Source organism: Tachyglossus aculeatus, chromosome 26, assembly GCF_015852505.1.
Source record: "Tachyglossus aculeatus isolate mTacAcu1 chromosome 26, mTacAcu1.pri, whole genome shotgun sequence".
Lineage (NCBI taxonomy): Eukaryota > Metazoa > Chordata > Mammalia > Monotremata > Tachyglossidae > Tachyglossus > Tachyglossus aculeatus.
Genome location: NC_052091.1, coordinates 20,677,262 through 20,699,552, shown reverse-complemented (window position 1 = coordinate 20,699,552; position 22,291 = coordinate 20,677,262). Strand labels below are relative to the sequence as shown.

At 59.7% G+C, this 22,291-nt stretch overlaps 1 protein-coding gene across 1 annotated transcript; it reads right to left on the bottom strand.

Moving 5' to 3' along the window:
* Positions 1-128: 128 nt before the first annotated feature.
* Positions 129-21,762, bottom strand: SEMA4B (semaphorin 4B). Its single transcript, XM_038767014.1, is given in 14 exon segments — positions 129-1,567; positions 1,735-1,820; positions 2,163-2,329; positions 3,010-3,125; positions 3,246-3,456; positions 4,131-4,268; positions 4,374-4,559; positions 5,036-5,187; positions 5,933-6,049; positions 6,262-6,373; positions 7,388-7,486; positions 7,677-7,739; positions 8,876-9,039; positions 21,579-21,762. Coding segments are annotated over 14 exon segments (2,592 nt in total). The 3' UTR covers positions 129-770.
* Between the last annotated feature and the right edge of the window lie 529 nt (positions 21,763-22,291).

Genomic DNA, 22,291 nt, shown 5'->3' with positions numbered 1-22,291 from the left:
TAAAAAAAAAAAAAAAAAAGAGTAAAGTGCATGTTATAAAAAAAACAAACGTAGAAAAACTCAGGGCATCGAGTCCCCAGCGAGCAGTGTCAGTGCGTCCAGGACGGGGGCCCTGAGCCGGGCAGGGTGGGGGTTGTCCGGGGCGGGGGGGGGCGGGGGGAGCCTTGGAGAGTTAGTGGATGTGGAGAACCCAAAAGAGTTCCATCCAGGCAGTCAGATGCTATCAGTCACTTGCTCGGTTTTGAGGGTCCCCGGGGACTGGGGGCACAGGACCCGCCGTCTCAGGAGGCAGCAGGGGAAGGAAGGAGAGACCGGAGAAGGTGGGGGTGGGCCCAGGCCCTGGCCCGTCCCCTCCGGTGGGGCTTCCAGGCCGGGGGGCTCTTTTGCCCTCAGACCGGGGGGGTCGCAGGGGGCCCCGACGTGTTGTCGTCCCCACCTCCCTGCCACGCTGGTCTGGCCCCTTGGTCTGCCCCTGGAGAATGAGGGGCTGGGGGCGGAGGAGCTCCTATCTCGATTCACATTCTCAAATCAGTTTTTTAGAAAGAGGCTGGAGAGGGCCCAGGCTCCGTTTGAGGGACCCCTGTCTTTGCAGTGCCGACGCTTGGCCGGATGAGGGGGATCCCCCGGTCACAGCTGTCTGTGGGCGGCGGCTCCTCCGGGCGGGGGCCCGTCCTGCCTTCTGGGGCCGCGGGGCGGGCCTCGGTCCGGCCTCTGACGGGGGCGGGCGGCCTTCGCCGTCGTGGGAACCCGGCTCCGGGCGGGGGCGGCGCTCAGACCACCGAGTCCCGGATCTCCGAGCCCAGCCGCACCCGGGGCCGCGGGCAGGCGGGCGACACCTCCACGAAGCTGTCCTGGACGCCGAGGGGCCGCTTCTCAGACGCGGCGAAGGCCCGGGGCGGCGGGGCGCTGTCGGCCAGGGCCTGGTAGCCCCGGAGGTCGCCGGGTGGGGAGCTGGGTGGGCCCCCGCCGTTGAGGGGCCGGGCCTCGGGCGGGAGCGGGGGCCGGGGCCGGGGGTGCACGCTGGCACACTCGCCCTGCTTGAGGAAGACCTTCATGCCGTCACGGTGCCGGTAGAGCAAGAAGAGGGACAGGAGCATGATGGCCGAGACGAAGAGCACGCACATCACCAGGAACTCGTTCCAGTACGTCTTGTCGGGGAGCCGGCCCGCCTGGCCGCCGACCGGTGAGCTGACCCGCGAGGTGCTGATCACGTCCGGGATGACGGCCGCCACCTCCACCGCCGCCGCCGCCGCCGCCGCCAAGGTCTCCTTCTCTTCCTCGGCTTCCTCCTCTTCCTCCCTCTCCCCGGGCCCCTCCGCCCCCACGCAGTAGCTGGCCGCCAGCTGTCGGAAGCCCTCCTCCAGGGACCAGCACTCGAAGGTACCCCGCCCCTCGAGGCCGCCCACCAGGAGCAGGTCTCCGCTGGGCAGCACGCGGGAGGAGGCCGAGGCGTTGACAGGGGCCCCGTTGCGGAGCCAGTGCCGGGAGGCCAGGTTGGAGAGCAGCGGGCAGGGCAGGGTGTTGACCGTGTTGGGCCGGAGCAGGATCTGCTGGCACGGGGCCTCACCTGCCAGGAGAGACGCCCGGGCTGGGGTCACCGGTGGGCCGGGGCCTGCCCCGTTCCCCCTGCCCCGGCTTGGCTTCCATGGGGGAGGCAGGAATGGCCCCCCGCAATGGCATCTGACTGACCCAACCCCCCCCCCACCCCCACCTAGGCGGGACCAGTGTCCTTACCGGCCGGGGCGTAGGCCCTGGGGCTGGGGGTGGAGCTTCCGCAGAGGCGTTTGGTGTCCGCGCCTTCGATGTCCTGGATCCAGGGCCTAGCGGGAGCGAGAGAGGGGGCTGGTCGGCGGGTGGGGTTCCGAAGGTGGGATCGGGGCCAAAGGGGACCGTGGGGCCCATCACCTCGCCCCTCCCTGCCGCCCCGGGGCCCACTGGGAGGGCCTGGCTGAGGCCAGAGGGAGCGAGAGGGGGCCAGGAGGGGGTGGGGGGCAGGTGGACGATGGGACAAGGGCAGGAGCCGGCCTCCTCCCCATCCCTCACCGAGCGCCGGGACGGAACCAGCTCCTTGCCGCGAAGCCCCCCGGCTCCCGGCCGCTGGGGAGGAGCAAGCGGGTCACGGGGGTGGGGGGCGGGGGGGGCGGGGGGTGGCCAACCCTCACCGGTGGTCCTGGTCGGGCCGGAAGGTGGTGACGTCCTGGCAGCCGGAGCCGGTCCAGGCGCAGTAAGGGTCCCGGGACAGGACGCACTGGCCGCAGCTCCGGTACAGGCTGCAGTTGGCCAGGGGCACCTGGGCTACGGCCGAGTACGAGGCGGCGTACAGCAGGCCCTGCATTGGGGGGGTGCGGGGAGGGCGGGTGAGAGGCTGCGAGGGGCCAGCCAGGACTTCCACGGGCCCCAGCCGGCGGGGATCCTGGAGCCCAGAGACCCTTTTCCTTCTCCTTTCTCCTCCCATCCATCTCCTCCTCCATTTCTTCCTCCTTTCTCCTCTTCATCTCCTCTTCCATTTCTCCCTCCATCTCCTCCATCATGTCTTCCTCCTCCTCTTCTATTTCCTCCTCCATCGCCTCGTTGCCCTTCATCTTCCTCCATTCCCTCCTCTTTCATCTCCTCCATCAAACAGCTATTTATTGAGCACTTACTGTCTGCAGAGCACTATACTAAACACTTTGGAGAGGACAGTATAACAATAGAGTTGGTAGACACGTTTCCTCCTCCTTCTTCTGCTCCATTTCCTCCTCCTCTTTCTTCTCCATCATTTCTTCCACCTCTTCTTCCATTTGCTCCTCCTCCATCTCCTCGTCGCCCTTCATATTCCTCCATTCCCTCCTCCTTCATCCCCTCCATCAAACAACTATTTACTGAGCACTTACTGTCTGCAGAGCAGTTTAGAGAGGATGGTATAACAAGATAATAGAGAGTTGGTGGACACATTTCCTCCTCCTTCCCCTCCTCTTCCTCCTCCTCCCCTCTGGTACCACCCACACCCCGTGGTTTCGCCATGCTCACCCTGTGGGGGTCCAGAAGCAGGCTCTGCACCGGGTGCCCGGCGGGGAAGAGCCGAATCTCCTCGATGATGTGCGCCTTCTGCCGCACGCTCACGGCCTTGTGCAGCCGACCGTCATCTGGGGGGCAGTGGGAGACTCAGCCTGGGGCTTCCCCGACCCCGCGTCCGTGCCCGCACGCGTACGTGCAGCCGCGGATACGCGCAGGCAAGCGCACGGCCCGCCTCCCGGGGGACGCACCGGTGCCCAGGAAGATGACGTCGTAGGCGTGGCGCGGGCCACGGAGCCGGTGGACGGCGAGGCGCTGGTAGCGGGCCCGGCCCTGCAGCAGGAGCGGGGTGCTGCGCACCGGCGCGTCCATGAGGAAGTGATCCTTGAGGAAGTGAAGGACCCGGTCGGGCAGCTGCAGCGAAGAGTTGATTTTCTTGTCCCGGGCGCTGTCCGTGATGCACTGGAGGGAAGAGAGGGTTGGAGGGCGTCAGGGGCCGGGCAGCCCCTTGGACCCCGGGGGAAGGCGGAAGTTGGGGAGTTCTGCCCAGAGGCAGGAGGATGAACTTGATGACCTCCGACGGTCCCCCGGGATTCTACAGACGTGTGTACAAACACACTCTCTTTCTCTCCCCTCTCCCCCACCTCCACCCCGCCAAGATGGGGCAGGCTGGGACTCACCCCCATTCCTCCCAGCCAAGCCCTTCTCCCAAATGAGACTGGACTCCCCGTTCCCCACAGTGCCTAAGCAAAGCAGCACGGCCTAGTGGAAAGATCAACGGTCCTAATCCCAACTCCGCCACTTGTCTGCTGTGCGACCTTGGGGAAGTCACGACTCCTCTGCCTCAGTTCCCTCATCTGTAAAATGGGGATTCAGACCGTGAGCCTTCTGTGGGACGTGGTCTGTGTCCAACCAGATCAGCTGGTATCTGCCCCGGCACTCAAAATGGGGCTTGGCCCATAGTATGCGCTTAACGAATACCACAATTACTATTATCGTTATTATCGTGTGGGTGGTCCCAGGTCACAGCCGGGGACACCGGCTCCGAGGGGAGGCCGTCCCCGTCCCCCGCCACTCGGCACCGGGCCCCGAGCGAAGCTGGCTGGGTGCGGGAGGAGGGGAAGAGGGGTACTCACGGCTCCAGGCCGGGGGGTCGGGACGGGGTTGACCACGGTGTACCACTGCTGGGTCTCTCGGTTCACCTCCTTGTACAGGCCGCTGAAGGCGCGCTGCACGTCCTGCATGCCGAACACGCACACGGCCGAGCCCCCCCGCTGCCCCGTGGTGCCTGAAAGCCGGGACGGGTCGGGGTCAGAGCGGCCGGGCCCCCCCTCGGCCCCCCGCTTCCCCACCAGCCCGGCTCCGCCGGGCACCGAGGCTCACCACTGGCTGGTGAAGACGCCGTAGAAGAGGGTGTGACGCCAGTCCTGCGGCCCGGGGCTGAGCACAAAGACGTCCTGCAGCACGTTGAAGGGGAAGCCGTCGTCCGGCCGCGAGCAGAGCAGCTGGGCCTTCAGGAAGGACGTCCAGCGCCGCTGCAGCACACGCTCGCCGCCCAGGTCACCCTGATGCAACCAAGGGGTTACACTGGGCTGGGCAGGAGGCTGGGGGGAGGGGGCTGGGCACATCTGGCGGGGAAGGGGCCGGTCCTCGGGGGCGGGGCCCTGGTGGGGCCACGGGGCATTGTATTTTTCCAAGTACTTAGTACTCAACGCTTCATACAGTGCCCTGCACGTGGTAAGCGCGCAATAAATACGACTGACTGTTCGACTGAGTGGGTGGAGTCGTCCCCCTGGATCCCTGTGGAGGGGAGGGTCGGCCGGCCAGTGGGTCCCCGGCCAGGGGCAGCCCCCCGACGAACCCCCCCTCTTCCGTGGGGACTCTCCCCGCACCGACCCCGCTTCAGAGCCGGCCCAGCTGGGAGCCGACGGGCCCCCCCGGATCCATCTCTTCCTGGGGGGGTCCCGGGCCCAACCTCGGGGCCTCCCGCCTCGTGCTCTCCGGCGGCGCCCCCAATCCCGCCACACCTGGGGGCCCTCACCTTGCAGACCCGAGCGACGCGGGCCACGATGGTGTTCTCGAAGAAGTCGAACTCCTTGCCCGTCTCGCTGAAGAAGAAGTAGACCTTGTCGTCGTCGCCCTGGGCGGGGCCCAGGCTCTCGGGGATGTAGGCCGAGCCCACGAAGGCCGGGTCTGTGGGGAAGGTGTGGACGGGAGGGGGAGGATGGCTCTCAGGGCCGGTCTCGGGGCCCCAGATGAGGGAGGAGGCGACCTCCCTGCCCGGGCATCTCACCCACAGAAACCCAGCCAGATCGGGGCTGCTTACCCGCTATCTGGACCGAAAAGTTGAGAATGGGTCTATCCACTCTGTCTTATCGTACTCTCCCAAGCGCTCAGTACAGGGCACTGCTCACAGTAAGCGCACAATAAATACGATCGATGGGGAGAACCTTCCAACCAACCTCGGGCGGTTCTTGGGGTGTTTGGCCCCAGTTCCTGAGCGAACACCCCAGATCGCTGGCTACGTTAGACGAGACCAAGGGGCACCCTTTGACCTCTTCTGGTAGATGGGCTCTATCCCAGAGAGCATTGTTTCAGTTCTCCACTTTTTTTTTTTTTTGGTATTTGTTAAGCACTTACTAAGTATCAAGCATTGTACTCAGCTCGGGGACGGATACAAGTCGGACACAGTTCACATCCCACATGGGCTCACACTCTTAATCCCCATTTTACAATGGCCCAGAGGAGTGAAGTGACTTGCCCAAGGTCACACGGCAGACAGGTGACAGAGCCGGGATCGGCGCCCACGTCCTTCTGACTCCCAGCCCCGGGCTCTAGCCCCCGGCCTTGGCTGCCCCAGTCAGCCTCCCCCAACCCCCCCACCTCCCACCGGCCCCCCTCTAAGGGGCGACCCCGGGGGGCCGGCGACCATTCGCACCTTGTAGCCAATTGAGGGAGTTCTCGGTCTTGAGGGCCAAACGGGACCCCTGGCTCCGGGAGATGGTTGGCTCGTTGCCCTGGAAGTTACTGACTGTTCCGGCGTAAAGTTCGCCGTCTGCCAAGAGAAACATTCCCATGGGAACGGCCCTGGAGAGGCCCCGCTCCTTCCCCGGCCCCCTCAGTGCTCTGGAAACGGCCCCCTGGCCCGACGCTGGGGTCTCCCCTCCCGTCCCCCGGGCCCGGGGTGCCCCACGGCCGTCCCCCGTCCCCACCGGCTGTTCTCGGCTCATTTTACCCGGAGCCCTTGTTGGTGGCCCCGTAACTCACCGACCATGAGGGCTGTGGATTTGTACTCGGGATCAAAGGGGCAACGTCCTTTCCCGTCCTCCAGCAACACTTGCCCCTTTCCGTCCTGCTCCAGGCTGAAGTTCTGCAGGTTCTGGGAAGAGAAGGAGGCTCGGTCAAGTGCCTTGAGGGCAGGAACCGCAACCCGGGGGGTGGTGGTGAACGGGGACGGGCAGAGCCGGCAACTCTAGGGCGGGAGCAAGTTGTGTGGGCATGTCAATGAGTGTAGCTGAGGGTGCGCGTGTGTGTGTGTGTGTGTGTGTGGATGGTGTCGGGGGTACATCACCTTGTGTCTGTTGATGGCGTTGGGAATGAGAGTGTGGATATGGGTGTGTTTGGGTGTCTTTGCCTGGTGTGCCTAAGTGTGTCTGATCGTGGCAGCGTGACTCAGTGGAAAGAGCACGGGCTTGGGAGCCAGAGGTCATGGGTTCTAATCCCGGCTCCACCACACGTCTGCACTGTGACCTTGGGCAAGTCACTTCACTTCTCCGAGCCTCAGTTACCTCATCTGTAAAATGGGGATTAAGACTGTGAGCCCCATGTGGGACAACCTGATCATCTTGTATCCCCCCCAGCGCTCAGAACAGTGCTTCGCACATAGTAAGCGCTAAACAAATGCCGTCATTATTATTATTTTCATGTTTCTATGCATCGATGTGTATGACTGGATATAATTCAGTAGTTGTCCAGGAATTCCAAAGTCTTGGTAAGTGAAGACCACCCCCGCTCTCCCCCTCAACCACCCCCCTAAAATTCTTTATTGAGGCTCAAACTCAGCGGTGGGTCAGCAAACGCATGAGAGGCCCGCGGTTTGGTTTCCATTCTGTAGCCGCAGACTGTGGTCTTCTCTCTACCAATCATCCGGCGGCACAGGCCGCGGGGCACCGGGGTGAGAGGGTGGGGATGGCTCAGCGCAAACCACTCAGTGCTCCTCGAGGGCAGGGGCCGAGCCTACTGGCCCCACTGGACTCTCCGCTTAGTCCAGCGCTCCACAGGTGGAAGGGGCTCGGTAAACGGGAAGAATGGACAGATGGACTGACGGTTGGGCAGGCGGATGGTCAGACAGATGGACAGATAAACGGACGGGCGGATGGACTGTTTCGCTCACCACGTAGGCGCAGGCGGGGCTGAAGGCGGCTGTGCCGCAGGTGTACAGGTGGCTGCTGTTGAGAGGCAGGAGGATCTTGATGTAGTTGTGGCAATCACGCTGGCAGGAGGAAAGGGGAGGAGGAGGAGGAGGAAGAGGCACAACGTTACCGGCCTGGGCCCTCAGCCCCTCCCCGCCCTGCAGGTCCAGCTCCCCAGATGGCCCAAGGCCAGAAACAGGCCGGCGGGGAAGAAACCGTGGCCTCGGCCTATCGTCCGACCCTCTCCCGGCCCGGCCTGGTCCGGCTCACCTGGGGATCTTTCCCTTTGAAGGCGCACTGCCGTTTCTTCTCGGGGTCCGCGCCCCACACCAGCTGTGGACCAGACAGGAGAAGGACGGTGAGTGGTGAGGGGAGGGAGGACAGAGCACGAAGAATCAGCCCAGGGGAAGGGGAAGGGTCAGGGGCTGGCGCAAAGCTTCTGTGCCCCATGGCTGCTTCTGTTCTACAGCGTAAGCCTAGACTGAAAACTCGCTGTGGGCAGGGAATGTGTCTGTTAGATTGTTCCGCTGTACTCTCCCTGGTGCTTAGTATAGTGCTCTGCATGCAGTGAGTGCTCAATACATTGGACTGACTGACTGACTGAGCTCGTAGGGGGCAAGGACTGTGTCTCTCCCAAGCACTCACTACAGTGCTTTGCCCATAGTAAGCGCTCAGTAAACGAGCGAATGAATAACTAGGCCATCCCAAGGTCGGGGCAAGGATGGCACAAGCCGGCCAGGACCCCCCAGGCCCCAAGAGGGGATCCGTGCGCGTGCGTGTGTGTATGTGTACGTGTGTGTGTGTGCGAATGAATACATGGATGGGTGTGGGTTGGGATAGGGAAGCAGTGTGGCTCCGTGGATAGGGCACGGGCCTGGGAGCCAGGAGGACCTGGGTTCTAATCCCGGCTCTGTCACATGTCTGCTGTGTGACCTTGGGCGAGTCACTTCACTTCTCTGGGCCTCAGTAACCTCATCTGGCTTAGTGGAAAGAGCCCGGGCTTGGGGGTCAGAGGTTGTGGGTTCGAATTCTGCCAACTGCCGGCTGTGACCTTGGGCAAGTCACTTAACTTCTCTGGGCCTCATGAATGAAGACTGTGAGCCCCACATGGGACAACCTGATGACCCTGTATCTACCCCGGTGCTTAGAACAGTGCTTGGCACACAGTAGGTGCTGAACAAATACCAATATTATTATTATCTGGAAAATGGGGATGAAGACTGTGAGCCCCACCATGTAGAACAGGGACTGTGTCCAGCCCGATTAACTTGTATCTACCCTGGCGCTTAGAACAGCACGTGGCACATAGTAATCGCTTAACAAATACCACAGTTATCAGTATGGCGTTCAGCCTTGGTCCTCAGGGCAACGGGAGGGGCAGTTGCCCCCCACGTGCCCGGCTGTGGCCCCCGTCTTCCGCTCAGCCTCCCTCCCCACCGGGCGCAGACCCCGCTGAGAAGTCCCCTCACCTGGCGGTGCGGCCCCCCCGGCCGGAAGCTGCCACTCTGGCTGAGGGCGAACAGGGCCTCCCGGGCCCCCACAAACAGCGTCTCCCCATCCTGGCTCAGCAGCAGGGCCGTATAGTTGGAGACCCCGGGGGCTTGGAACCAGTTGACCGTCCGCTCCGTGGACCCTGTGGGGAGGATGGAGGGGATCGGGGCCATAAGGGGGGACTGTCCGGCCTCCCCCACGCCCCAAAGAGGCTCATTGAGGCCTTATTGAAGGCCCATCTCCTCCAAGAGGCCTTCCCTGACCAAGCCCTCTTTTTCTCTCTTCCCACTCCCTTCTGCATCACCTTGACTTACTCCCTTCATCTGTGCCCCCTCCCAGCCCCACAGCACTTACGTCCATAGCTGTAATTCATTTATTTATTTATATTAATGCTTGTCTCCCCCTCTAGATTATGAGCTCGTTATGAGCAGGGAATGCACCTGTTATACTGTACTCTCCCAAGCACTTAGTACAGGGCTTTGCTCACAAGAAAGCACTCCAACAACACGATTGACTGGCTGACTGACTGGCTTAGCGGTTCAGCAGGTAGAAGACACATAGTAAGTGCTCAATAAATGAACGAATGAATAACTAGGCCATCCCAAGGTTGGGGCAAGGATGGCACAAGCCGGCCAGGACCCCCCAGTCCCCGGGAGGGGGTCCATGCGCCAGTGTGTGTGTGCGAATGAGTACGTGGATGAGTGTGGGTTGGGATAGGGAAGCAGTGTGGCTCAGTGGATAGGGCAAGGGCCTGGAAGTCAGGAGGACCTGGGTTCTAATCCCGGCTCCGTCACATGTCTGCTGTGTGACCTTGGGCTAGTCACTTCACTTCTCTGGGCCTCAGTGACCTCATCTGGAAAATGGGGATGAAGACTGTGATTGTGAGCCTATGTGGGACAGGGACTGTATCTGACCCGATTATCTCGTATCTTCCCCAGTGTTTAACTCAAGAGTGAGCACTTAACCCCTATTATTGCTTGCTCATCCCCGGAAGGTAGGCAGAGGCCCATTTGCAGACAAAGAGACTGAGGTTCAGAGAGGGCACCCAGCAGGCCCGAGGCAGAGTCAGAACAGGAATCCAGAACCCCGTGTCCTCTCTACCATTCATTCATTCATTCATTCAGTCGTCTTTATTGAGTGCTTACTGTGTGCAGAGCACTGTACTAAGCGCTTGGGAAGTACAAGTTGGCAACATATAGCGACGGTCCCTACCCAACAAGGGGCTCATAGTCTAGAAGGCTACCAGGCCCTACTACTTCCGCCCACCACATAGTAAGCACTTAACAAGTACCATAGTTATTAGTATGGCGCTGAGCCTCGGTCCTCAGGGCAGCGGGAGGGGCAGTTGGCCCCCCAAGTGTCCGGCTGTGCCCCCCATCCTCCCATCAGCAGCCCTCCCCGCTGGGCGCAGACCCCACTGAGGAGCCCCGTCACCTGGCGGTGTGGCCCCCCCAGCCGGTAGGCAATAGGGTGACAATTAGCTTGTTGTGGATAGGGAATGCGTCTGTTGTATGTTTTATCGTCCTCTCCCAAGCACTTAGTTCAAAGCTCTGCACATAGTAAGCACTCAATAAATATGACTGACTGATTTCTGACTGACTTCTGCCCTGGCTTCCGAAGCCCGGGTCCCATGCCCTCTCCTGCTCTGCTATATCCTGGTGTTTCCGGGTCACTGGGAAGGCGATACGGTCCATTAAACCCCGGGCCTGGAGGCCAAAGCCTCCCACCCCACCGCAACGGCTTCGGAAATCCCAGAGCCCCTGTGCCGTTCAGCAGTCTAGTGTGGAGACTGAGGCAGAGACCAGGACTCCCGGGTCCCAAAGAAGCAGTGAGGCCTCATGGACACAGCACAGGCCTCCAGAACGCCTGGTTTCTAACTCCGGCTCCGTCACTTGCCTGCTCTGCGACTTCAAGTCGCTTCATTTTTCTGTGCCTCAGTTCCCTCATCTATAAAACGGGGATGAAGACTGTGAGCCCCACGTGGGACAGGGTCTGTGTCCAACCTGATTAGCTTCAGTTTCCTCCGCTGCAAAATGGGGATTCTTCGCCTATTCCTACTTCGACTACGAACACCCCAATTAACTTGCATGTACCAATGGGGCTTGACATAAAGTAAGTGCTTAACAAGTAGACTTTTTTTAAAAAGGGCCTTATCTCCCACTTACATCCGTGGTAATTTTCCTTCTCCTTCTCCCTGGCTCTTCCAGGACCCAGGCTCCGCCCTGGAGAAAGTTTGCCCCTGACCCCACCCACGCTAACAAGCTGGGCTCTAATTACTCTGTTACTGGTCCTTGCTGGTCCTCCCAGGCACAAGGAGTTCAGCTGGGGGTCACTAGGCTCCAGACTCCCCACGCCCGGCCCGGTCCGGTCCAGTCCGCGGCCGAGGTGTGACTAGCTGGAGATATAGTGGGCCGGGCAACTGGGGCAGGGCAACCTTAGGACTGATCCCGTGTTTTTCGGTCATTCGGTATTCGCCCCACTCTCAACCCCACGGCACTTACGTACAGATCTATATATTGTACATTATTACTTTTTGTCTTATATGTTTGCTCCCCCTCCAGGCTGGAAGCCCACTGAGGACAGGGAATGTGTCACCAACTCTGTTGTACTGTGTCCTCTCAAGGGCTTAGTGCAGTGCTCTGCACACAGTAAGGCTCAATAAATACCATTTGATGATGAGGCTGACAAACCAGGGTTGTTGGGGGAGTGGAGAGGGCAGGGCTGACATGTTCCCCTTCTAGACTGTAAGCTTGTGGGAAGGGAATGGGTCTGTTATATTGTTCTATAATAATAATAATGGCGTTTATTAAGTGCTTACTATGTGCAAAGCACTGTTCCAAGCGCTGGGGAGGTTACAAGGTGATCAGGTTGTCCCAAGGGGAGCTCCCAGTCTTAATCCCCATTTTACAGATGAGGTAACTGAGGCACAGAGAAGTTAAGTGACTTGCCCAAAGTCACAGAGCTGACAATTGGTGGAGCTGGGATTCGAACCCATGACCCATGACTCCAAAGCCCGGGCTCTTTCCACTGACCCACGCTGCTTCTCTACTGTACTCTCCCAAGCGCTTAGTACAGTGTTCTGCACATAGTAAGTGCTCAATAAATACGATTGACTGACTGATATCCCCACCATTGGAACAGGAAAACCAAAGCCCGCTGACCCCCTGCACGCCAAAGTGAGAAGTCAGCTCCCACTCTCAATCAATCGAATGTATGGAGCGCTTACTACGTGCAGAGCACTGTACTAAGACCTGGGGGGAGTACCATAAAACAGTTGGTAAGACACGTTCCCTGCTCATAACAAGCTTATGGTCTAAGTGGAGATAGACATTATCATGAATAAATGAGTAACCGATATAACTTAGAGGTGTGTTCTCTCTCCCAAGCGCTGAGTACAGTGGTCTGCACAGAATAAACATTCAGTAAATACTGCTGACTGTTTGGTAGATGAACTCGACCTTGTAAACCAACTCAAAGTTAATGAGCTGCCCCAGGGGCAACATCAACCAGGCCTTTGCTAGTCTCCCAGAGAAATGGCTTCTTGTCCTGACAGAGGGGCTACTGAAAAGACAAATTGGGTCTAGGTGCCCACAGGGGTCACCAGATCCTGATCCCTGGGCAAACAGTGTGGCCTAGCGGAAAGAGCCTGAGCCTGAGAGTCAGAAAGAGTCAGAAAGAGCTGGGTTCTAATCCCACTCCGCCACTTGGGGCCACGGGCAAGTCACTTCACTTCTCTGTGCCTCTGTTACCTCATCTGTAAAATGGGGATTACGACTGTAAACCCCAAGTGGGTCAGGGACTGTATCCAACCTTGTATCTACCCCAGTGCTTAGTACAGTGCCTGGCACATAGTAAGTGCTTAACAAATACCATTTTAAAAAACCAACCCTGAGGATTCTGTCCAAACCCATTTGGACAGGATTGATTGATTGACCGAAACCCGGCAAGCCAGGTGGCTTCCAATGCCGCCCGTGGAGCTGGGCTTGCCCTGGCTGGGGGGCTCTGGCCTGAATCCCGGAGGCCAGTCTGAATAATTGCATGGACGGACGGTGAGATGGGGCCCAGGCACAGAAGTGGGCTTGGGTTGGCACCCGAGGGGTTATTTTTTGGTTGGTTTTGGGCGTGTTGTGTGTGTGTCTGTGTGTGCGCCCCAGTGCAAGTGTGGGCTTGTGGGTGTTTGTGTTTCTGACCCTGTGATGGTGTGGCTGACATTGCAGCCCTGACGTGGCAGTGACTGAAAGAGGAGAAACGTTGCTGTGTGTTGTAGAGCATGTGTGTGCTTGCAGGCCACAATGTGGGTGCAGGCTTTTGTGTCTTTTCCTGAGGGACTGGCTTGGTCCCTGTGCAGCCCCGGTTGGGGGCGGTGGGGGGAGGAGAGGGGGAGAGAGAGAGAGAGAGACAGAGAGAGAGAGAGAGACAGAAAGAGAGAGAGAGAGAGAGAGTCTCTGTGTGTGTGTGTGTGTGTGTGTCTGTGACTCCCAGACTCCCACCGAGGACGGGTTTGGCCAGAATTTCCAGGTTTGGCCAGAATTCCCGGGAGCAGAACCTGCCTGAGGCCAGGCCACGTTTTCCTGGTCGTGCTGCCCGGGGTGAGGACTGTCATCGTGCTTTTTCCACTTGGACTGAATTTTGGATTTTCCCCAGCACCTGCTCCAAGGGGGAGTGGGAGTGCCCCCCACCCCCACCCCCAGAGATGGCCAATTCCTAAATCATGGTCATTAGATGCCGGGTTCTGGGCCGGGGGCGGAGGAGCCCCCTCAAACCCGTAGCGCTCCCCAGCACCACAGGAGATGGGGAGATGTGGAAAGCGGAAGGGCCCGGCGAGGCCCAACTGTCATCCAGGGCAGAAGTGGGGTGGGGCGGTCCCCTGACGAAGCACCCCTTTCCCCTCCTGCAGTGACTGGCGTGGTCCCTGGGCAGGAAATGACGCGCCTGTTACTCCCGGCCTCACCTGGAGTCTCTCCCTCTCCTCCCTCCACCCTGGGCCGTGACTCAGCTGGGGCCAGCCTGGACGGCCAAGGGAAGTGTGTGTGTTGGGGTGGGGGGGCGGGGGAGCCAGGTGATTCAGGCCTGGCTCCTCCGGCCTGGCCCCTTCCGGTGCGGCTCCTCATCCCCCTCCTCTGGCTTGGCCATGGTGGTGGGGGACTGGCTCTTCCCATCCCTGTCTCCAGTTCCCTTTTCCTCAGGCCTCCTCCCGTGGCTTCCCAGGATCCCGCGGAGGCCCACACACCCTTCCGCCCTTCCAGTCACGTCCTCCTGGGACACAGATTGCTGACTCAGCCGCCGACCGGGGCAGGTTTGGATCCCGGACCTTTCTCGCCCGACAGCGCCCTCCGCCCCTACCGGGGCCGGGCCACGGGGAGATGAGTCCGTGTGACCCGGGGCCCTGTCACTTCCTGGCCACTGGCACGGGTCACGGCTGAGGAGCCCCCCAGCCTGACCTACCAGCCGGCCCCCTCCCGGGACCAGGTCATTAACCGGAACAGTGGGTCAGAGGCAGATGCGGTGCCGTCGGGCGGAACTGCCCCCCTACCCCTAACCTCCTCCGCCGTCTCCTGGCTGGAAGGCAGAGCCGCTGGCCACCAAACCGGACTCTTTGCCAGGAAGCCCGGCCTCCCATCTGGCTGCCCGTCCAGCCGTTGAGAGCCGGGGAAGTTGGCATCGCCAGCTGGCCCGGGCAGCGGCCAGAACCACATCCCGCCGGTGGGCAGCACCGTCCGCTCCGTTCCTCCATGGGTGCCCTAGTCCTTCAGGCTCGGGAATAACCAGAGGCCGCCAAGGCCACGGCAAGCCTTCCACCAGCCCTCTCCGCCCCCACCTCCCACTCCCCCAAGTCTCATCACTCCTCCCCACTCTCTCCAGCTTTTTTTGTAAATGGTATTTGTAAAGCACATACTAGGTGGCAGGCACTGTACTAAGCACTGGGGTAGTTACAAACTAATCAGGTTGGACACAGTCCCTGCCCGACATGGGGCTCCCAGTCTCATCTCCATTTTACAGATGAGGGGACGGAAGCACAGAGAACCAGAGTGACTTTGCTTCACACAGGTCACACAGCAGACAAGCCGCCGAGCCGGGATTAGAACCCAGGTCCTCCTGACTCCCACGCCTGAGCTCCATCCACTGGGCCTTGCTGCTTTTACCCAAACGAGACATGGCCCCCGTATCTCTCCTTCCCCCTGCCCAGCGGAGCCCCAGCTCTCCAAGGCTCCACTGAGGGGTCAGTCCCTGCCCGTCACCGGACGAGACCCCAGTCCCTCCCTCCGCATCAGACACCCCATTTAGAGGGATCCCCTCTAGGCTGCCCACCGTGGGCAGGGAATGTGTCTGTTATATTGTAGCATCGTACTCTCCCGAGCACTTAGTACAGTTCCCTGCGCACATTCATTCATTCATTCAATCGGATTTATTGAGCGCTTACTGTGTGCAGAGCACTGTACTAAGCGCTTGGGAAGTCCAAGTCGGCAACATATAGAGACGGGCCCTATCGAATAACGGGCTCACAGTCTAGAAGGGGGAGACAGACAACAAAACCAAACATAACATAGTAAGCGCTCTGTAAATACGATTGATGATTGATCGACTGATCCACGGCTGAACGGTGGGTCCGTGCCGGGTCGCTGGAGGGAAAGTAAGGGGTGGAGGGGGTTGTCCCATAGGCTAACAAGCACACACGGCTGGGAGTCCCCAGACGGGGGTCTGACACACACGGTAGTTTTCAGGGACTTTGGGCAGAGAAGGCAGGAGGGAAGGGGCTCGGAAGCAGGAATGGGGACAGGAGCCCATCTCGCCGCCGACCTCTTGCCCGCGTCCCACCTCGGGCCTGGAAGGCCCTCCCTCCTCATATCCGACAGACAATGACTCTCCCCACCTTCAAAGCCTCACTGAAGGGCCATCTCCTACACGCCTTCCCCAACTAAGCCCTCCTTTCCTCTTCTCCCACTTTCTTCTGCGATGCCCTGACTTGACCCCATTATTCATCCCCGCTCCCAGCCCCACAGCACTGGATGCCCAAGTCGCCATTTATTTATTTCTATTAAAGAATGCCTGTCTCCCCCTCTAGACAGTGAGCTAGCCGTGGGCAGGTAATGTGTCTGTTACATTGTTGTACTGTACTCTCCCAAGCACTTAGTACAGTGCTCTGCACCCAGTAAGCACTCAATAAATACAACTGACTGTACGACTTGAGTCGGAACGACATCTCCAAATCCAGGCATAGGGCAGTGTGCAGTTGAGGACAGGGCGAAAGGGTAGATTTAGGATGGAGAAGTGAAGGTAGACCTGGGGCAAACCTTCCTGCAGAGCTCTCTTGGGGGGCTACTGGTCTGTCTCTCTGCCCTGGGCCAGGAGTCCCACCTTCAACACAAAACCAGAGCGACCCCTTGGAGATGCACATGTTCTCGGGAGGGAGCTGGGAGCTCTCCCAGGCGCTTAGTACAGAGCTTTGCACACCATAAGCGCTCAATAAATATGATTGAATAATGATAATAATAATAATGATGGCATTTATTGAGCGCTTACTATGTGCAAAGCACTGTTCTAAGCGCTGGGGGATACAAGGTGATCAGGTTGTCCCACAGTGGGCTCACAGTCAAACCCCATTTTACAGATGAGGTAACTGAGGCACAAAGAAGTTAAGTGACTTGCCCAAAGTCACACAGCTGACAATTGGCGGAGCCGGAATTTGAACCCAGGACCACTGACTCCAAAGCTCGTGCTCTTTCCACTGAGCCACGCTGAATGAATGAGTGAATGAGTGAGCTCCCAGCCACAGATATAGATTCAGCCTCGGACAGATCTAAGTCACTTTGGGCAAGTCACTTCACTTCTCTGTGCCTCAGTGACCTCATGTGTAAAATGGGGATTAAGACTGTGAGCCCCCCAGGGGGACAACCTGATCACCTTGTAACCTCCCCAGCACTTAGAACAGTGCTTTGCACATAGTAAGCGCTTAATAAATGCCATCATTACTATTATTATATAGTAAGCGGTTAATAAATCCCATTATTATTATTATTATTATTATTATTATTATTATTATTATTATATCTCTCCCTCCATCGTCTACTGGTTATGGTGATGATGATGTGTCGAGCACTGTTCAGAGTGCTGAGGTAGATACACGCTAATCAGCCTGGACACCGTCCCTGTCCCACATGGGGTTCACAGTCTTAATTCCCTTTTTACAGTTGAGGTCACCGAGGCACGGCAAATTTACGTGAATTGCCCACACTCACTCAGCAGGCAAGTTGCAGAGTCGGAACAAGAACCCAGGTCCTTCTGACTCCCAGGCTGTGGTCTTTCCACTAGGCCATGCCGTTTATTATTATTATTAACAAATACCATTATTATTATTACTAGTAGTAGTAGTAGTAATAATAATAACAGCTGTGGTCTTCTTTACGCGCCAACCGCCGTACTAAGCACTGGGGTAGAAACCAGATCATCAGGTCCCTCATGGGGCTCACGGTCTAAGTAGGAGGGACCACAGGGATTGAATCCCCGTTTGGCAGATGTAGGAACTGAAGCACAGAGAGGTGAAGTGACTTACCCAAGGTCACACAACAGGCACATGACTGGGCTGGGATGAGATCCCAGGTCCTTCTGACTCCCAGACCCGTGTTCTTTCCACTAGGCCAGGCTGCTTCCCTTCAGGAATAGGGAACTTGGGGAGTACAGGGGGAGGACTGCCCAAAGGGGCCACAGCCACTCAGCGGAAGAGACGTGTCCCCCTCCTCCCCCCGAGTCTGCCTGGAATGGCACCAGTGGGAACCTGACAGAGTCATCCGCTCCTTCCCTTCCCTGTTTGGTCCTGCCGGAGGCCTGGGGCCCCAGAAAGGTAGTTTGGGGCCAAAAAAGCATGTTTTTTTCCACGGTGGGACCTGCTCTGACAGCACCCGATGGCTGGGCTGGGCCGGGCCGGGCCGTGACACCGATCCCAGCTCCGGTCTGTGGCTGGAAACGGTAGTTCCTGGAACTAGAGGTTTGCCGACTCAAGGAAAATGCCGTTTCCAATGAAACGGGACCAAAAGTCCCAACAATTCCTGGAAGTATTTCCACTCTCAGGGGATAATCTCTTCCCTGGCTGCGACCTCTCCTTGTCGGCTGAACCGTAGGAGCTGTGTCCCCTCCGCTTCCCCGCCACCCCCCCATCCTGTTCCACTACCCCCACCCGCCCCCAGCAACAGAGTCCCAACTAAGCGGGAACATCTGTGTGTCTCCTGGGGGATGGCGGGGTGGGGGTGGGGGGGGCGTTTACCAGGAAGCCCCACCTCAGAAGCAGTGTGGCCTAATGGCTAGAGCATGGGCCTGGGAGTCAGAAGGACCTGAGGTGCGATCCCAGCTCTGCCACTTGTCGGTCAGTCAATCGTATTTATTGAGTGCTTCCTGTGTGCAGAACACTGTACTAAGCACTTGGAAGAGGACAATCTAACACTCTAAAAGACACAATCCTCAACCACAACGAGTTTACGGTCTAGAGGATTGTCTGCTGTATATCCTTGGGCAAGTAACTTCTCTTTTCTGTGCCTCAGTTCCCTCATCTGTAAAATGGGGATATGACTCCCATGCGGGACAGGGACCATATCCGACCTGAGTAGCCTGTACGTGGCTCAGTGGAAAGAGCGTGGGCTTGGGAGTCAGAGGTCCTGGGTTCTAATCCCGGCTCCACCACTTATCAGCTGTGTGACTTTGGGCAAGTCACTTCACTTCTCTGTGCCTCAGTTTCCTCATCTGTAAAATGGGGATGAAGCCTGTGAGCCCTATGTGGGACAACCTGATTACTCTGTATCTACCCCGGGGCTTAGAACAGTGCTTGGCACATAGTAAGCGCTTAACAAATACCAAATTATTATTACCCCAGCACTTAGTATCGTGCCTGGCACTTAGTAAATGCTTAAACAGATACCCTTAAAAAAAAGATCACAGAGGACACCGGGCAACTCCAGACCCATGCCGGGGGAACTGCCCTGGGAGCTCCGTGGAGATGGATGCTCTGATTCCCCTCCACACACCCCGCCACAAACACCCCTCCGGGCCTTCGGGGAGGGCCCTCAGGACCGGGGGCGAGGCGGAGGGCCCCTCACCGGCAGCGTTCCCTGGGGCCTCGTTCTTGGAGGGAGACGCTCCCAATGCTAAGCATCCCCCGGTCAGCCGTGGGCCCCCGGGACAGGCCTGGTGCCAGGGGCAGCTAACAAGGCCCCGGAGATGGAGCAGGAAACGGCTGTGGGCAGTGCTCCAGGCGGAAGCTGGTTCCGTCGCCAGGGTAGCCCTCCCTCCCGGGGCCGCCCCCCAGGGCCTCTCGGCCGCTCTGGCAGAGGCCGACGGGGTGGGCCGGGGTGGAAGGGAACGGGCCCGGGGAGGCACTTGCCTAGTCAGGTGCCCACCTAGCGAGGGGCCAGGATGCACGGGCACAACGGCCTGGGCACGGGAGTCCCCCGGGGGCAGGGGGGAGGCGGGAGCCGACAGGAGCGGGAGAGGTTGGCGTGGGCTGGGCAGAGCGTAAAGGGCCGGAGAGGTCATATTCCATCGCCCATAAACATGTGCTCACAAGCCACCTGTGGAGGTGGGCCAGGTCGGGTCCCTGTAAACCTCAGGAATAATGACACAGACCGTTCTAGAGCTCAGAGTGCTCCTTTCATCGTGGAGTTTCACAAACATCGTCTCATCCATTCACAAGTATCGACCCCCCTGCACCAACCTCCTCCTCTTCCTCCTCCTCCTCCTCCTCCGGCCCCCCACGGCCCATTTGGTATATCCAGTTTTCCAAGCTGACGGTAGCTTGAGCTGGCGTCCGGATGTTTTGTTTCTACCTCAGGGCTTGGCCCAGAGTAAGCACTTACCAGACACCAAGCTCGCTGGGGGAAGGGAATGTGCCTACCGACTCTGTTGTCCCATACTCTCCCAGGCGCTTGGTACAGTGCTCTGCACAAAGTAAACGCCCGATAAATATGATTGATTGATAGATTGATGATTCTTTGTATAATTATTATCCAGGTCAGGGAAGGCATGGGCGAGCCCCCAAGTGGGACCCAGGGGTCCCACCCTTAGGCTGGGGACTTTCTGTGATTCCACATTGGACTGGACTCTCCCCGGGGGCACAACAAAATAAAGGCCCTGGCGGTCTCCCTCCACCTGCCAGCCAGATATTTTCTGGTACTGAGGGTGGGTGTGGGCAACTGCCTAGATGGGTGTTCTGGGGGTGGGGGAGGAGGACAGTGGGTGATACAATAATGATAATAATAATAATGGCATTTATTAAGCGCTTACTATGTGCAAAGCACTGTTCTAAGCACTGGGGAAGTTATAAGGTGATCAGGTTGCCCCAGTCTTCATCCCCATTTTCCAGATGAGGTAACTGAGGCCCAGAGAAGTGAAGTAACTTTCCCAAAGTCACACAGCTGACAACTGGTGGTGCCAGGATTTGAACCCATGACCTCTGACTCCACAGCCGGTGCTCTTTCCATTGAGCCATGCTGCTTCTCTACCTCCTGGTGTTGGGGGGGAGGGGGCGCTGGTTTTCTGGTGAATTCGAGCTTCAGGCGACACGTTATTACGTTTAGATTGTGAGCCCCATGAGGGACAGGGACCGTGTCTAATTCCCATCCGGGTAGTCCCTCCCAATGCTTAGCACAGTGGTCTGCACGCAGAAAGGGAGTAATGAATTCTATTACTACTACTATTATTCACACTTTCCTGCCCAGGAGGGGTTTGCTGGGGGCGGAGAAGTGGGATGGAGAGTAGAAGCGTCGGGGGCTTAGTGGCTAGAGCAGGGGCCTGGGAGTCGGAAGGACCTGGGTTCTAATCCCAGCTCTGCCACTTGTCTGCTGGGGGACCTTGGGCAAGTCACTTCATTTCCTTGTGCCTCGGTGATCCCGTGTGGAAAATGGGGATTAAGACCGTGAGCCCAACGTGGGACGGGGACTGTGTCCAACCCGATACGGTTGTATCGACCCCGGTGCTTGGTGCGGAGCATGGCCCGTAGTAAGCGCTTGGCACGGACCACGGTTATCGTTATTATTGCGGGGGAGGGGGGGCCCTTCACCCGCACCCTTCGGTTGGGTGGCATATGGCTAGTGGGGCGAGGGAGAGAAGAGGCAAAGGGGCCGTGGGGTTGCTGCAGAAGAGGAGAGGAGGGGAGGATGGGTGGCCAAACTTGTGTAACTTTCTCACCCCTTCCTGTCCGGCTCCGCCCGTGCCCCCGCATCCCGGGGCCCTTTCCAGGTGCCGGTGGGACCCTCGCCGCGGGCCAGGGGGTGGGGGTGGGACCACCGAATGGAGGGGGCGCAGAGGGGCCCGCAGGCCACCCGGGGTGGGCCGTGGCCGGGCTGAGCCGCGGCTGCCGGGGCCCTGCTACGACTCGCCCCGGTGTTTACGAGGCGGGGGCCGGCGAGGTCCCCTTCCGAGGCCCTCCCCCTCCGCTCCCCCTCCCCACGGGGCCCGGCTCGGGGGTCCCGGCCGGCCGGACAGACAGACTGACAGACCAGGCTGTGGTCGGCGTCGATGGGGAGGGGCCGGGGGGCGGCGGGCGGTGCCCCCGCCCGGGAGCCCCTTTGGAGGGGGGGTGGGGGGAATCCGAGGAGGCGGCAACGACGCTGAGCCCCCTGCGCGGCCCTCCCCCCGGGGCCCCGCTCCCTCCCGCCCTTTGTCCCCGGCCCGGCTCCCCTCGGCCCCCGGACTCACCGAAGCTTAGGCTGACTCTGGGCACGATGGCCTGGGCCGCGGGGGGCCGCAGCGGGGGCAGCAGCAGGGGCGGCAGCAGCAGGAGGAGCAGGAGCGGCGGCGGGGGGCGGCTCGGGGCGGGTCCCGGAGGGGCCGGGGGTCGGGGCAGGGCGCCCGCGGGGTCCGGCTGCCTGCCCGGGACCATCGCGGACGGAGGAGGAGGAGGAGGAGGAGGAGGAGGAGCAGGCGGCGGCGGCGGCGGCGGGGGACAACGACGACGACGACCAGGAGGAGGAGGAGGAGGAGGAGGAGGAGGGGGAGGGGCGGCAGGCAGGCAGGGAGGGCTCAGGTTGCAAAACTTGAGTCGCTGGCGACGTTGGCAGCCCCCGCCCCTGCCCCCTCCTCCTCCTCCTCCTCCTCCTGGTTCTCCCGGTCCTGGTCCCGATCCAGCCCCGGGCCTGCAGCGGGGAGAAAGAAAGAAAAATAAAGAAAGAGGGAGACAGAGAGAGAGAGAGAAAAAGAACAGGTGGTTGGCTGGCGGGCGGGCGGGCGAGCGGATTGGTGCCCCCTCCCCCCCATACGCCCCCCGTACCCCCGCCCCGTCCACCTAGAGGCGAGGCCCGCTGCCCTCGGCCCCCGCGGGCTCAGTTTCCCCGGCTCGGGGGCTCAGGGGCCCATCGGCCTCGAGGGGCGAAATGGCGGCTGCGGGAAGGGGCCGCCAACGCCCCCTCCCC